This window comes from Oncorhynchus mykiss, chromosome 1 (genome assembly GCF_013265735.2).
Source record: "Oncorhynchus mykiss isolate Arlee chromosome 1, USDA_OmykA_1.1, whole genome shotgun sequence".
NCBI classification, from domain to species: Eukaryota; Metazoa; Chordata; class Actinopteri; order Salmoniformes; family Salmonidae; genus Oncorhynchus; species Oncorhynchus mykiss.
The window spans coordinates 62,351,492-62,367,052 of NC_048565.1; the positions used below are offsets into that span (position 1 = coordinate 62,351,492).

The 15,561-nt window shown below is 40.5% G+C and overlaps 1 protein-coding gene across 1 annotated transcript; it reads left to right on the plus strand.

The window, feature by feature from the left end:
• Positions 1-9,497: 9,497 nt before the first annotated feature.
• On the plus strand, positions 9,498-14,708 carry LOC110526492 (DENN domain-containing protein 10). Its single transcript, XM_021607506.2, has 11 exons — positions 9,498-9,516; positions 10,205-10,243; positions 10,476-10,633; positions 11,374-11,570; positions 11,664-11,743; positions 11,852-12,000; positions 12,176-12,287; positions 13,007-13,107; positions 13,554-13,661; positions 13,851-13,945; positions 14,119-14,708. The coding sequence occupies exons 3-11, from the start codon at positions 10,588-10,590 to the stop codon at positions 14,284-14,286; spliced, it is 1,056 nt and encodes a 351-aa protein (XP_021463181.2). The 5' UTR covers positions 9,498-9,516; positions 10,205-10,243; positions 10,476-10,587; the 3' UTR covers positions 14,287-14,708.
• Positions 14,709-15,561: the final 853 nt, after the last annotated feature.

The following is a 15,561-nucleotide window of genomic DNA, read 5'->3' on the forward strand; positions in this document are numbered from 1 at the left end:
GGTTGCCAGGTTCGAAAAATCCTAAAAAACGACTAATCAAACGACTACTCAAAACCCGCACAAAAAGGCATGAAAAATAGCCTAATTTTTCCCCCACAGCAAGAGGAGAGTTGCCACATGTATAGTAGTTACAAGTTTATCAAAATAATAATTATTGCAAACTATGACATGACATAATAAACTCATTTGAATATGTTGCAAGAGTAAATATAATTTGCCCTTATTAAACTCGTCAGATAATTTTCCATCAAGGAATGTCGATTTAACTTGTTTGACTGCTATGATTGAGCAATAGGGTATGGTATATGGCCAATATACCATGGCTAAGGGCTGTTCTTAAGCATGACGCAACATGACGAGCCTGGATACAGGCGTTAGCCCTGTAATATTGGCCATATACCACAAAACCCCAGGGTGCCTTATTGCTATTATTAACTGATTACCAACATAAAAGTATTTTTTTTGTCATACCCATGGTATATGGTCTGATATACCACGTCTGTCAGCCAACAGCATTCAGGGCTCGGCTGTCAGCCAATCAGCATTCAGGGCTTGAACCCGTTTATAATCAAGCGATAAGGCCCGAGGGGTTGTGGAATATGGCCAATATACCACTGCTTAGGGCCGCGTTGATTCGTACATACGAACAGCCCTTAGCCGTGGTATATTGGCCATATACCACAACCCCTCGGGCCCTATTGCTTAATTATAAACATTGGAGGTGCCTTATTGCGACTTTAAAAAACTGTTAGGCTATTTTCTGGCAATTGTGCCTTTTATTATATGCCCAATGTTAAGTCTACAAACAGTTATAAATGGCCCATTTGACTTGTCGTTTCAATAGGCATCGACTACAGACAAAATTCTGGGTGTATGGTTGTAATTCAACTTTGCCATGGTTTGCTGAGATAGATGCAGGTAGCCTATAGCCCCAGATAGGCCTACATCTTATTTCAGATAGTCTACAGTAGTCTAAGCAAAATGTAAACAAGATGTAAAATGAAAGATTTAGCAGCTTGCTGAATTCAAATGGACTCTTTTGTTCAACATGAATAGTTTGGCGATTTCTAATGCATTCTAACAACTGATCTGAAATAGCGATGGCTTTGATAACTTCCAATTTAATTAACTAAACATGTCCGTTAATAATTGCATAATAACACAAGGCTACAACAACAATACACTGAAGTTATAGGCTATTTATTAAATCCGTTTGCCAACTCCAAGTAGACTACACAAGTGGCAAAAAATTGATTTGCAATGACTCCAGTGATAGTCATTTAAACATATTTATTGTATCAAATGGTAGCTTACAATGGCATGTAAAATCGGCAGCAACAGGTCACAGTGAAATAAATATATATATTTTTTTAAAGAGAAATGCGAAGACTGCCACGGGTCACTTAAGAGGTAAATAAAATGAAATGAAATGCTCGACCAATACATTCTCACCCGTGACATCGTTTTCTAAGTATGCTATTACAGGATAATCACTAACATGGCAACCTTGCTCGTGAGCGGCCTACATCAGTAACGACATAAGTTCCCGTATGTACACGAAGCGCTTTTCATAGCTAGACAGGCAGTAAGTAGCAAAGTAAATAATTAAATATATAGTACCAGTCAAGAGTTTGGACACACCTACTCATTCAAGGGTTTTTCTTTATTTGTACTATTTTCTACATTGTATAATTATATATTATTTTTCACCTTTATTTAACCAGGCAGGCCAGTTGAGAACCAGTTCTCATTTGCAACTGCTACCTGGCCAAGGTAAAGCAAAGCAGTGCAACACAAACAACAGCACATGGAATAAACAAGCGTACAGTCAATAACACAATAGAAAAAAAACATTAAAAAGTCTATATACAGTGTGTGCAAATGGCGTGAGGAGGTAAGGCAATAAATAGGCCATAGTAGCGAAGTAATTACAATTTATCAAATTAACACTGGAGTGATAGATGTGCAGATGATGATGTGCAAGTTAAAATACTGGTGTACAAAAGAGCAGAAAAGTAAATCATAGTGAAGACAAATAGTGAAGAATAATAGTGAAGACCTCAAAACTATGAAATAACACATATGGAATCAAATAAAATCATTGTATTGGTCACATACACATGGTTAGAAGATGTTATTGTGAGTGTAGCGAAATGCTTGTGGTTCTAGTTCCGACAGTGCAGTAATATCTAACAGTAATCTAACAATTCCACAACAGCTACCTAATACACACAAATCTAAGTAAAGGAATGAAATAAGAATATATACACATAAATATATGGATGAGCGATGACAGAGCGGGCATAGGCAAGATGCAATAGATGGTATAATATACAGTATATACATGTGAGATGAGTAATGTAAGATATGTAAACATGATTAAATTGGCATTATTTAAAGTGTCTAGTGATCCATTTATTAGTGGCCAATGATTTCAAGTCTGTATGTAGGCTGCAGCCTCTCTGTGTTAGTGATGGCTGTTTAAGTCTGATGGCCTTGAGATAGAAGCTGTTTTTCAGTCTCTCGGTCCCAGCTTTGATGCACCTGTACTGACCTCGCATTCTGGATGGTAGTGGGGTGAACAGGCAGTGGCTCGGGTGGTTGTTGTCCTTGATTATATTTTTGGCCTTCCTGTGACATCGGGTGCTGTAGGTGTTCTGGAGGGCAGGTAGTATGCCCCCGGTGATACGTTGTGCAGACCGCACCATCCTCTAGAGAGCCTTGCGGTTGTGGGCGGTGCAGTTGCCGTACCAGGCGGTGATACAGCCCGACAGGATGCTCTCAATTGTGCATCTTTAAACGTTTGAGGGTTTTAGGTGACAAGCCAAATTTCTTTAGCCACTTGAGGTTGAAGAGGCGCTGTTGCGCCTTCTTCACAACACTGTCTGTGTGGGTAGACCATTTCATTTTGTCCGTGATGTGTACGCCAAAGAACTTAAAAACTTTCCACAGTCTCCACTGCTGTCCCGTCGATAGGGGGGTGCTCCCTCTGCTGTTTCCTGAAATCCACGATCATCCCCTTTGTTTTGTTGTAGTAACCAAGATTCTTCAAAACAGCCACCCTGTGCCTTGATGACAGCTTTGCACACTTCTGGAATTCTCTCAGCCAGCTTCATGAGGTAGTCACCTGGAATACATTTCAATGAACAGGTGTGCCTTGTTAATTTGTGGAATTGATTTCCTTCTTAATGGGGTGGAACCAATCAGTTGTGTTGTTACAAGGTAGTGGTGGTATACAGAAGATGGTCTTTTACCAAATAGGGCTATGTCCATATTATGACAAGAACTGCTCAAATGAGAAAAGAAATACGACATGAAGGTCAATCCGGGATATTTCAAGAACTTTTAACGTTTCTTCAAGTGCAGTCACAAAAACCATCAAGTGCTATGATGAAACTGGCTCTCATGAGATGCGCCACAGGAAAGGAAGACCCAGAGTTTCCTCTGCTGCAGAGGATAAGTTCATTAGACTTAACTGTTTCTCAGAATGCAGCCCAAATAAATGCTTCACAGAGTTCAATAACAGACACATCTCAACATCAACTGTTCAGAGGAGACTGTGTGAATTGCTGCAAAGAAACCACTAGCAAAGGACACCAATAATAAGAAGAGACTTGATTGGGCCAAGAAACACAAGAAATGGACATTAGACTGGTGGAAATATGTCCTTTGGTCTGATTGAGTCCAAATTTGAGATTTTTGGTTCCAACAGAGGTGTTTTTATGAGATGCAGAATAAGTGAACGGATGATCTCCGCATGTGTGGTTCCCACCGTGATGCATGGAGGAGGAGGTGTGATGGTGTGGGGGTGCTTTGCTGGTGACACTGTCAGTGATTTATTTCGAATTCAAGGCACACTTAACCAACATTGCTACCACAGCGATACGCCAATCCTTCTGGGACTATCATTTGTTTTTCAGCAGGACAATGCCACAAAACACATCTCCAGGCTGTGTAGGGGCTATTTGACCAAAAAGAAGAGTGATGGAGTACTGCATCAAGTGACCTGGCCTCCACAATCACCCAACCTCAACCCAATTGAGATGGTTTGGGATGAGTTGGACAGCAGAACGAAGGAAAAGCAGCCAACAAGTGCTCAGCATATGTGGGAACTCCTTCAAAACTGATGAAGCTGGTTGATAGAGTGCCAAGAATAGCTACTTTGAAGAAAAGAAAATATAAAATATATTTTGGGGTTTCTACATTATTCCTTATGTGCTATTTCATAGTTTTGATATCTTCACTATTATTCTAAAATTTAGAAAAAATTTAAAATAAAAACCCTAGAATGAGTGGGTATGTCCAAACTTTTGACTGGTACTGTATGTACAGTTGAAGTCGGAAGTTTACATACACCTTAGCTAAATACATTTAAACTCAGTTTTTCACAATTTCTGACATTTAATCATAGTACAATATCACAGTCTTAGGTCAGTTAGGATCACCACTTTATTTTAAGAATGTGAAATCTAAGAATAATAGTAAAAGAGGGATTTATTTCAGCTTTTATTTAATTCATCACATTCCTAGTGGGTCAGAAGTTTACATACACTCTATTAGTATTTGGTAGCATTGCCTTTAAATTGTTTAACTTGGGTCAAACGTTTTGGGTTATAATTCCACATGCTTCCCACAATAAGAAGGGTGAATTTTGACCCATTCCTCCTGACAGAGTTGGTGTAACTGAGTCAGGTTGTAGGCCTCCTTTCTCACACACGCTTTTTCAGTTCTGCCCACACATTTTCTATAGGATTGAGGTCATGGCTTTGTGATGGCCACTCCAATACCTTGACTTTGTTGTTCTTAAGCCATTTTGTCACAACTTTGGAAGTATGCTTGGGGTCATTCTCCATTTGGAAGACCCATTTTCAACCAAGCTTTCACTTCCTGAGGACATTTCTCCAAAAACTATGATCTTTGTCCCCATGTGCAGTTGCAAACCATAGTCCAGCTTTTTTATTGAGGTTTCAGAGCAGTGGCTTCTTCCTTGCTGAGCGGCCTTTCTGGTTGTGTCGATATAGGACTCTTTTTACTGTGGATGTAGATACTTTTGTTCCGGTTTCCTCAAGCATCTTCACAAGGTCCTTTGCTGATGTTCTGGGATTGATTTGCACTTTTCGCACCACAGTACGTTCATCTCTAGGAGACAGAACACGTCTCCTTCCTGAGCGGTATGACGGCTGCTTCGTCCCATGTTGTTTATACTTGCGTACTATTGTTTGTACAGATGAACGTGGTACCTTTAGGCGTTTGGAAATTGCTCCAAAGGATGAACCAGACTTGTGGAGGTCTACAATTGTTTTTCTGAGGTCTTGGCTGATTTCTTTTGATTTTCCCATGATGTCAAGCAAAGAGGCACTGCGTTTGAAGGTAGTCCTTGAAATACATCCACAGGTACACCTCCAATTGACTCAAATTATGTAAATTAGCCTATCAGAAGCTTCTAAAGCCATGACATGGGGGGGGGGGGGGGGGGGGGGTTCGTGACATTGCTGTAACTCTTTAATATATAGAAATATTTCACCTTTATTTAACCAGGTAGGCTAGTTGAGAACAAGTTCTCATTTACAACTGCAACCTGACCAAGAATAAAGCAAATCAGTTCGACACATACAAGAACACAGAGTTACACATGGAATAAACAAACTTACAGTCAATAATACAGTAGAAAAAGCCTATATACAGTGTGTGCAAATGAGGTAAGATAAGGTAGGTAAGGCAATAAATAGGCCACGGTGGCAAAGTAATTACAATATACCAATGAAACACTGGAGTGATTGATGTGCAGAAGATGAATGTGCAAGTAGAGATTCTGGGGTGCAAAGGAGCAAGATAAATAAATAAATACAGTATGGGGATGAGGTAGTTGGATGGGCTATTTACAGGTGGGCTATGTACAGGTGCAAGGATCTGTGAGCTGCTCTGACAACTGGTGCTTAGAAGTTAGAGAGGGAGATATGAGTCTCCAGCTTCAGTGATTTTTGCAGTTCGTTCCAGTCATTGGCAGCAGAGAACTGGAAGGAAAGGCAGCCAAAGGAATTGGCTTTGGGGGTGACTAGTGAGATATACCTGCTGGAGCACGTGCTATGGGTGGGTGCTGCTATGGTGACCAGTGAGCTGAGATAAGGCGGGGCTTTACCTAGCAGAGACTTGAAGATGACCTGGAGCCAGTGGGCTTGGCGTAGTGTACGAAGCGACGGCCAGCCAACAAGAGCATACAGATTGCAATGGTGGGTAGTATATGGGGCTTTGGTGACAAAACAGATGGCACTGTGATAGACTGCATCCAATTTGTTGAGTAGTGTTGGAGGCTATTTTATAGATGACATCGCCGAAGTCGAGTATCGGTAGGATGGTCAGTTTTACCTATGTTTGGCAGCATAGGTGAAGGATGCTTTGTTGCGATATAGGAAGCCAATTCTAGATTTAATTTTGGATTGGAGATGCTTAATGTGAGTCTGGAAGGAGAGTTTACAGTCTAACCAGACACCTAGGTATTTGTAGTTGTCCACGTCATCTAAGTCAGAGCCGTCCAGAGTAGTGATGCTGGACGGGCGAGGAGGTGCGGACAGTGATCGATTGAATAGCATGCATTAAGTTTTACTTGCGTTTAAGAGCAGTTGGAGGCCACGGAAGGAGAGTTGTATGGCATTGAAGCTCGTTTGGAGGTTAGTTAACACAGTGTCCAAAGAGGGGCCAGAAGTATACAGAATGGTGTCGTCTGCGTAGAGGTGGATCAGAGAATCACCAGCAGCAAGAACAACCTCATTGATGTATACAGAGAAGAGAGTCAGCCCGAGAATTGAACCCTGTGGCACACCCATAGAGACTGCCAGAGGTCCGGACAACAGGACCTCTGATTTGACACACTGAACTCTATCAGAGAAGTAGTTGGTAAACCAGGCGAGGCAATCATTTGAGAAACCAAGGCTGTCGAGTCTGCCAATAAGAATGTTGTGATTGACAGAGTCGAAAGCCTTGTCCAGGTCGATAAATACGGCTGCACAGTAATGTCTCTTATCGATGGCGGTTATGATGTCGTTTAGGACCTTGAGCGTGGCTGAGGTGCACCCATGACCAGCTCTGAAACCAGATTGCATTGCAGAGAAGGTACGGTGGGATTCGAAATGGTCAGTAATCTGTTTGTTAACTTGGCTTTCGAAGACCTTAGAAAGACAGGGTTGTCACACCCTGACCATAGTTTGCTTTGTATGTTTCTATGTTTTGGTTGGTCAGGGTGTGATCTGAGTGGGCATTCTATGTTGGATGTCTTGTTTGTCTATTTCTATGTCTGGCCTGATATGGTTCTCAATCAGAGGCAGGTGTTAGTCATTGTCTGATTGGGAACCATATTTAGGTAGCCTGGGTTTCACTGTGTGTTTGTGGGTGATTGTTCCTGTCTCTGTGTTTTGCACCAGATAGGGCTGGTTTTGGGTTTCCACATTTATTGTTTTGTAGTGTTCGTGTTTATCGTTTTTTCATTAAACATGAATCAATATAACCACGCTGCGTTTTGGTCCGCCTCTACTTCACCACAGGAAAACCATTACAAGGGTAGGATAGATTAAGGTCTGTAGCAGTTTGGGTCTAGAGTGTCACCCTCTTTGAAGAGGGGGATGACCGCGGCAGCTTTCCAATCTTTGGGAATCTCAGACAATACGAAAGAGAGATTGAACAGGCTAGTAATAGGGGTGGCAACAATTTTGGCAGATAATTTTAGAAAGAGAGGGTCCAGATTGTCTAGCCCGGCTGATTTGTATGGGTCCAGATTTTGCAGCTCTTTCAGAACATCAGCTATCTGGATTTGGGTGAAGGAGAAATGGTGGGGGCTTTGGCAAGTTGCTGTGGAGGGTGCCGGGTAGTTGATCGGGGTAGAGATAGCCAGGTGGAAAGCATGGCCAGTCATAGAGAAATGCTTATTGAAATTCTCAATTATAGTGGATATATCGGTGGTAACAGTGTTCCCTAGCCTCAGAGTAGTGAGCAGCTGGTGCTCTTATTCTCCATGGACTTTACAGTGTCCCAGAACTTTTGAGTTGGTACTACAGGATGCAAATTTCTGTTTGAAAAAGCTAGCCTTAGCTTTTCTAACTGCCTGTGTATATTGGTTCCTAACTTCCCTGAAAAGTTGCATTTAATGTGAAATTAAAATCAGACATTGTGTGAACACATCATAGTTGAATTAAATAAAATTTTAGATACATTTATTGGTGATACATTGATAATCATCTTGAGGATAAAAGGAATTACAGCTCCAATATTTACATTTTGGGGGGGGACCCAATCAAATCTACATAGAGAAGTTATGTTATAGATCTGTCATTCTCATTGAAAGCAAGTCTCAGAAGCAGTAGTTATGTGCTATGTGTGCAATTTCTATGCTTCACGTTCTTAAATTTAGTTTTTGAATTTTAAATTAGGCTTTGTACACCTGCTTCAAACAGCTGAAAATACTATATTTTTTCTCATGGAAAATATATATTTCACAGCGGTTTAGTTGGTATTAGGATTATTCACACTATACTTGCTTGTTTTGTCACATAAACTGAAATTAGGCAAACTATTAGAATTTTAGCAACCAGGAAATGGTGGAGCGACACCTGCATAATGCATAAAATTGCAGCATCATATTCCATAGCCACAAAGTCAACATAGGCTATATGTATATGAAAACCTAAGCATACAGTTAGCAGTGTGGTTAGGGCTAGGTTTAAAATACATTTTTCAGAAGATAAATTGTAGAAATATGCGTGGTTTATTACTTTGTGGCTATTGGTGCGTTGAAGACAACTTGGAGCTCGGAAAAATACGAGGTCAAATCATGACGTCAGTGATCTTCAGGTCTAGAAAGAGGCTCGAGTTGGATGACCGTTCAAAACCATTTTTCCCAGTTGGAGCTCGTTTTTTCAAGTTCCCAGTTGTCTCGAATGCACTAAAGTCGAATATTTGTTATTTTAATATTGTTTTGAACGCGGCATATGGAAGCGAGCGACAACGGTTTCATTAAGGTCACGTGGGTCGTCCTGGAGTACGAATGAAAAAATAAGCGTCATTAACGGGTCCAAGTCGCGCAGAAAGCTTCAAAATAGAGGTCTTCCGTTTACTTGAACACTCACAAATTGTACATTTGGCTGTATCAAGATGCCTTATTCTGTTTCATTGTTCCTACCCTCCTCTTTTCATGCTATTGTAGGTGTTAAGTCTTATTGTTGAGTGCTAGTGGTTACATTAAATACAGTAAATACATTAAATAAAACATGTAATCGGTACATGTAATTATTTTAATAAGGGGACATCGAAATGTGTATTAAAGAAATTGCTTTTGCAGTCTTCAATATACATGAGTTGACAACGAATGAATGATTGAAAGTTTAATATTGTTAATTTAAATTATCTGTAATAATAGTTTATTTTTCATTTCACTAGATGGCACTGTTCTCCATGTTGCTCATATCCAGGCAGGTCATGCATCTATGTCATTGCAGGTTTCCTAGAGGGGAAATAACAATAGGTCAAGTGAGTTAGATTTTCATTTTATTCACCTTTTAGTTTTGAATACAATAAAAATGCCAGGCCAAAAATAACACAAAACACGGAATAGATTTTGTTCATAAACCATGCAAGCGGCACAATCATGAAATAAACATTGGGATTAAGGTATTTGGTGAGGTTCAATGCTATCTGGGATTATTGGGACATCCTTACCCCAAACTCTAACCCCTACCCTTACCCTACCCCAACCCTTGTGTTAACCATTGCATATTTCAACTTCAATGGGATAGGGACTTCCCAAGGATCCCCGTCCAAAGTTATCCCTGGACGGGGCCAATGTGAAAATGTTCTCTTCAAAACATGTTTAAATCCTGTTCTGTTACGAGTTGACAGTAGTTAGAAAACCACTAATACTTCCAGCAACAGTGTTGGTATTGTTTTTTACAGGGCACTATAACGAAAAGCGTTATCATTAGGCTATAGTTAAGAATAATAATACAGTGAATCTATATTTGTTAATTTTCAAATGTTTGAAACTTTTAACTATACGTTTTGTGATTTTTAAATCAGAAAAACGTCCTGTAACAGTTTTTCGGGGGACTCTTATTTAGAACATTTTACGTATGATCACATGACCTCAAATGCGATTGGTTCACAATGCTTGTGTGTTTTGAAAGCATCAATGTTAGCTAATCATTTATACATTTTGTAGATTCGCTAAATCCAATCGCAGATCTGGACCAGACACACGGTACAGTAACTGTACTTTCATCAACTTTGTGTGTCCTATACTGTAGCTAGCTAGAAGCCTTAGACTATCATCAAACTGTGCATGGCTTCTCAAATCAAATGTTATCACTGTCGAACTACTTGTAGCTAATCATTCATTGTGGCTAATTTGTTGATTTCGGTATAGCCTCTAACCTGCTAGAGCTAATGAACATGTTTTACTCTTCTTTCGTGCTCATCCTATCTCCAAACAGTTAGGAACAGCTAGCTAGCTGTTCGTTTGGTGAAAGTACTTCCTTGCCCAAGACGAGCTGTTATGAGTCCCTAATTGTCAACTCCCACAGTACAACAGAATTGTGATGGGATATGGCGGCACCAGAAACTCAGCTCATGTTAAGCGTTGGGTTAATTGGTAAGGAAAGACATATCCTTCCCCTTTTCTAAGTATTTTTACCCTGCTTTTTTTGGTTGATTTGTGCCAAGTTTGCTCCTGTTCGGCTTTGACTGGCATCACATGATATCAACAAAGATTTGTTTAACTAACCCAAGATAGACCACAGCTTGTCGTTTCCAGGGAGCAAATTAATCATAGTGGGTAGAACCAAGCACGAGTTAGCGAGATCCTATTGGCGCGTTCTAGAGTATTTCCGTTAGGGAACGCCTACGCTGTGAACTGCGTGTATGCGATAACTCAATTCGTCTTTACTCTCCTTCTAAAGAACTACATTTGTAGAAACTTTGGCAAAGGGTGAAGTCTACAAAACTTAGTATGTTCTGTTCATAACAGATTCTAGTTTTGGGAACAGAACTGTATTGAGATCAAATGTTTAATTGATGAGAAGATTTGCAGAATTTCGGCCAAAATCCATCTCCTTCCAGTCTTCTCCCACTGCCCGCCAGTGGGCTTCCTCTCACTACCATATTTGGTAGTCAGTGGAAACTCCAACCGGATGCTTCACATTTATACATCCAGGGAAATATCTGTCTCATTGTTCTATCTGTGATATCAATGTGATGAAGTATTTTACCATCTTTGATTTTACTTCCGGTAAGCATGAGAACAGATTAATTTAGTTAAAGATCTGGTAATATTGATAATAATGAGTTGTGAAAACAATCTGACACGTTATTCTCATATTCTTCCCCACACAGAGAAAGATGTGAATGCAGACACCTTGTGGGTGTGGTGCTATCCCTCAGTCAGTGCTGAGCTCCGGGAGGTCCTGCTCAGTAAGTGCTGTCTCAGACAGGACAGCCGAGGCTTGCACACTTTTGTGTTTGGCCAGTTCCGCCGTACCTGGTACTACATATCCACTGTAGAGGTGCAGGAACCAACCGCTCTAAAGAAGGTACAGTTAGTTTTGAAATTCTCCATTCATTTAAATAATTTTAACCTGTAGGTCTAATGATAAATTATATTGCTCGTATTTCTCTCTTTTTAGGTGACACATTTTTCAATAGTTGTCACAACAAAGGACTTCAACCCTGAGAAGTATGCAGCATTCAGTCGAGTACTATGCAGGTACAGCATACTACGCTAATGCACCCCCATGGCTAAATGTCTGCTTATTTAATACTTCCCCAAAACATATTTCTTCATTCATTTCTTCATGTGTGTTTTATCATTCAGAATATACATCAAACATGGGAGCCCTGTGAAAATGATGGAGGGTTACATTGCAGTCCTCACCAAAGGCGTCTGCCAGAGTGACGAGAATGGCTCCTTTCTCATCAAGGACTACGATGTCAGGAAGGCCTACTTAGCAGGCTCAGTGAAAGGTTAGACATGTACAAATATAAAACACTTATTACAGTATAAGGACATGATTGTTCATACAAGGTGCTTGACACTGTCCAGTTTCCTTATTGGTATGCAAAGAAGCATTTCCTTGAAGAAGCTGATCCCATTCGATTACCAGGATTAGGTAGACTATCTTGTGATTTACTGTTTCAGATGTGGTGTCCCAGTTTGGGATGGAGACCATCATCCTGTACACAGCCCTTATGCTAAAGAAGAGGATCGTGGTCCATCACCCTCAGGTTGAAGCACTGTTGGAGTTCACGAGGTGACTAAGGCAATAGAGAAAATGCACGGAGGAAAAAATACGGGCGGCGATGTAACATGCGTTTCCCAAAACACCACCAGCGCGCAGAGATCGAGAGTTCGCTAAGTGATGTGATCGAAAGAAACCACTGCTTTCAGATCAGCTTTCTCCCATTCAAGTCTTACCTTAACATTAGGATTATTCCACAATACTGATGACAGATCAGCCCCTATGAGATATTATCACCTATGGCTACAAATATTGAGACGGCTTATTCTAATGCTTATCCTATATGCACGAAATTAAGATTTGACACATCGTTTGTGCACATGTAGGCAAAAATAACAGACAGTAGCATACAAATAGCTGAATTGAACTCAATTGAATTAACAAGAAATGTATTTTAAAATCATTGAAATATAGTATAGTGCCTATACTGTATTTATTTGAAGCATCTTATATCCTTCGCTTGTTTGTATCATCTGAGGCCGTTGTTAAATAGCAAGCCTTTTCAAGTGCAACTTTAGTAACGATGGTTTTGGTAAACGGCTCTGAGATTTAACAATAGTCCTACGAAAGTTCTAACGATAAAGATTGCCTTAAGATGATTTGGGGAAACTGGGCCCAGACCTTTGACTGTTCATGGACTTCATTGTTGAAGTGGATTACAATTTATGTTTTTGAGAGAACCAGACATCTTCATATCAAATGTATGATTTTATTGTATTTTTCCCTCCTAGAGCTCTTCCGGCTCTGACATGGCACAGGAAAGACTGGTCCATTTTGCACCCTTATGTCCACCTGACTGACAGTGAGCTCGAGAATCTCAGGACGTGCACTGGTGAGGATGTCTGGTTCATTAGATCCACATTAAAGCAAACTGATTCAGACCACAGGGTCGTGTTCATTAAACACCAAAGAGAAGAACATGGACTGTAACAGTCAGGGACTTCCTTGACCTGTCCAATAGAATGTTCATTTTCTCTTGCAAAATGTTTTCCTTTGCGTGTCTTAATGAACACAACCCAGATTCCCATTGTCTCCCAACAGTCAGTTCCACACACACACACACACACACACACACACACACACACACACATACACAGGAAGACTCATGCAATAATTGACTTGCAGTACATTTATTTACTTGTCTGTTGTTTTGAAAACATGTTCCTTGGAGATTCTCAACGTAGAGTTCTGTGAGTACCCCCATCTGCACTGTCCCTGAAAAGCCTTATGGTGAAGAAATTAATAGTTGATTCACCCATATGCTCACTGTCTCTGCAGGGTACGTCGCAGGATTTGTTGATCCAGAAGTGAGCAACAGATCGGACTTGTTTGACGTATATGTAAACCTCCCAGATAGTGAGATTACTATATCCCAGAGTGCCAAAGGTGGGTGTCTCAATTCTAATCTCCTTCTTATTACTGTAAAAGGCAGTCTGGCCAAAGTGAAGAATGCTCTGTATCTAAAAAATAAATAAATAACGGAATGTAGAGAAACCTTGCTACCTAGTCCTCCCTCAAGCATCCACCATTTCTTAAACAATATGATGTCTCTCCTATCTACTCTATACACCAAAGAGGCCATGTCTATGGGAAAGCTGCACAAAGACATTGGGCTCGTCATTGTCCAGTCTGCAGAGAATGCTGATAGAACAGACGGGCAGATTATCAAGGTGAGAGTTGAAAGTACACATGACATCCTTACCATTCATTCTTCAGTGATCAGAGGTGTGAGGTATGCATTTTCAAAGATGAACAGTGTTCATACAGTAAATATGTTATAATAAGTATCCCGGTATTTAGCACAATCACGAAAAAAGCTGTCTGTTTGCTATGATGTTTTCAGGACATTTCCATAAAGACGAGGGAGATCCTTGCTAACTTGGCGTCATTAGCCGAGGAATGTGAGAACTCTAAAATCACCCTGGAGACCTTAAAACAGCGCCACTTCCCGCCTGCTACAGAGAACTTCCTGTTTCACTTGGCAGCTGCTGAGCAGCTCCTCAAGATATGACCCTTGATCTCCTACATCATGTAACATGCCATGTGGTGTGAGGACACTGAATATTAGCATAGGCATTCATCTATGTAATTATACATACAGTGGCGTGTTAAGGAGAATGTGAAGAACTCAGGTGTTAGGTATTGCACACAATTGCATTCCTGACTCTTAACAATACTAACAGAGCCTACTTTTCACAATGTAACAGACAAATGAGATATACAGACATTGTCTTGTTTTGACAATAATACAATAACATTTACATAGCATTCCATAGTTCAGCAATTCAATAGTTAATCTTAAAACCGATAACAGATTAATTTGAGTTCTCAAGAACCTTGATTTAGCATGTTATATTTCAGAATTAAAGAAAGATCTATGTGAAATATTGTATACTGAACAAAAATATACAATAAATGTAACAATTTCAAAGATTTTATTGAGTTACAGTTCATTTCAGGAAATCAGTCAATTGAAATAAATTCATTAGGCCTTAATCTATGGATTTAATATGACTGGGAATGTTGTTGGTCAGAGATACCTTTAAAAAAAGGGTAGGGGCGTGGATCAGAAAACCAGTCAGTATCTGTTGTGACCACCATTTGCAGCACGACACATCTCCTTCGCATAGAGTTGATCAGGCTACTGGTCATGGCCTGTGGAATGCTGTGAAAGTTGCTGAATATTGGCGTGAACTGGAACACGCTGCTACACATGCCGATCCAGAGCCTCCCAAACATGCTCAACGGATGACATGTCTGGTGAGTATGGAGGCCATGGAAGAACTGAGACATTTTCAGTCTCCAGGAATTGTGTACAGATCCTTGCGTCATGGGGTCGTGCATTATCATGTTGATACATGAGGCGATGGCGGCGGACGAACGGCACGACAATGGGCGTCGGGATCTCATCACGGTATCTCTGCATTCAAATGACCATCGATAAAATTAAATTGTGTTCATTGTCCGTAGCTTATGCCTAGCCCATACCATTCCACCACCACCACCATGGGCCACTCTGTTAACATGGTTGACATCAGCAAACCGATCGCCCAAATCAAAGTTTATTTGTCACGTGCGCTGAATGCAACAGTGAAATGCTTACTTACAGGCTCTAACCAACAGTGCAGTATCTAAGTTTTAGATTTAGATTACGTTTGGATTACTTCCAAATTCTCTTAAACTACGCCGGTGGCGGTTTATGGTAGAGAAATTAACATTAAATTCTCTGGCAACAGCTTTGGTGGACATTCCTGCCGTCAGCATGCCAATTGCACGCTCCCTCAAC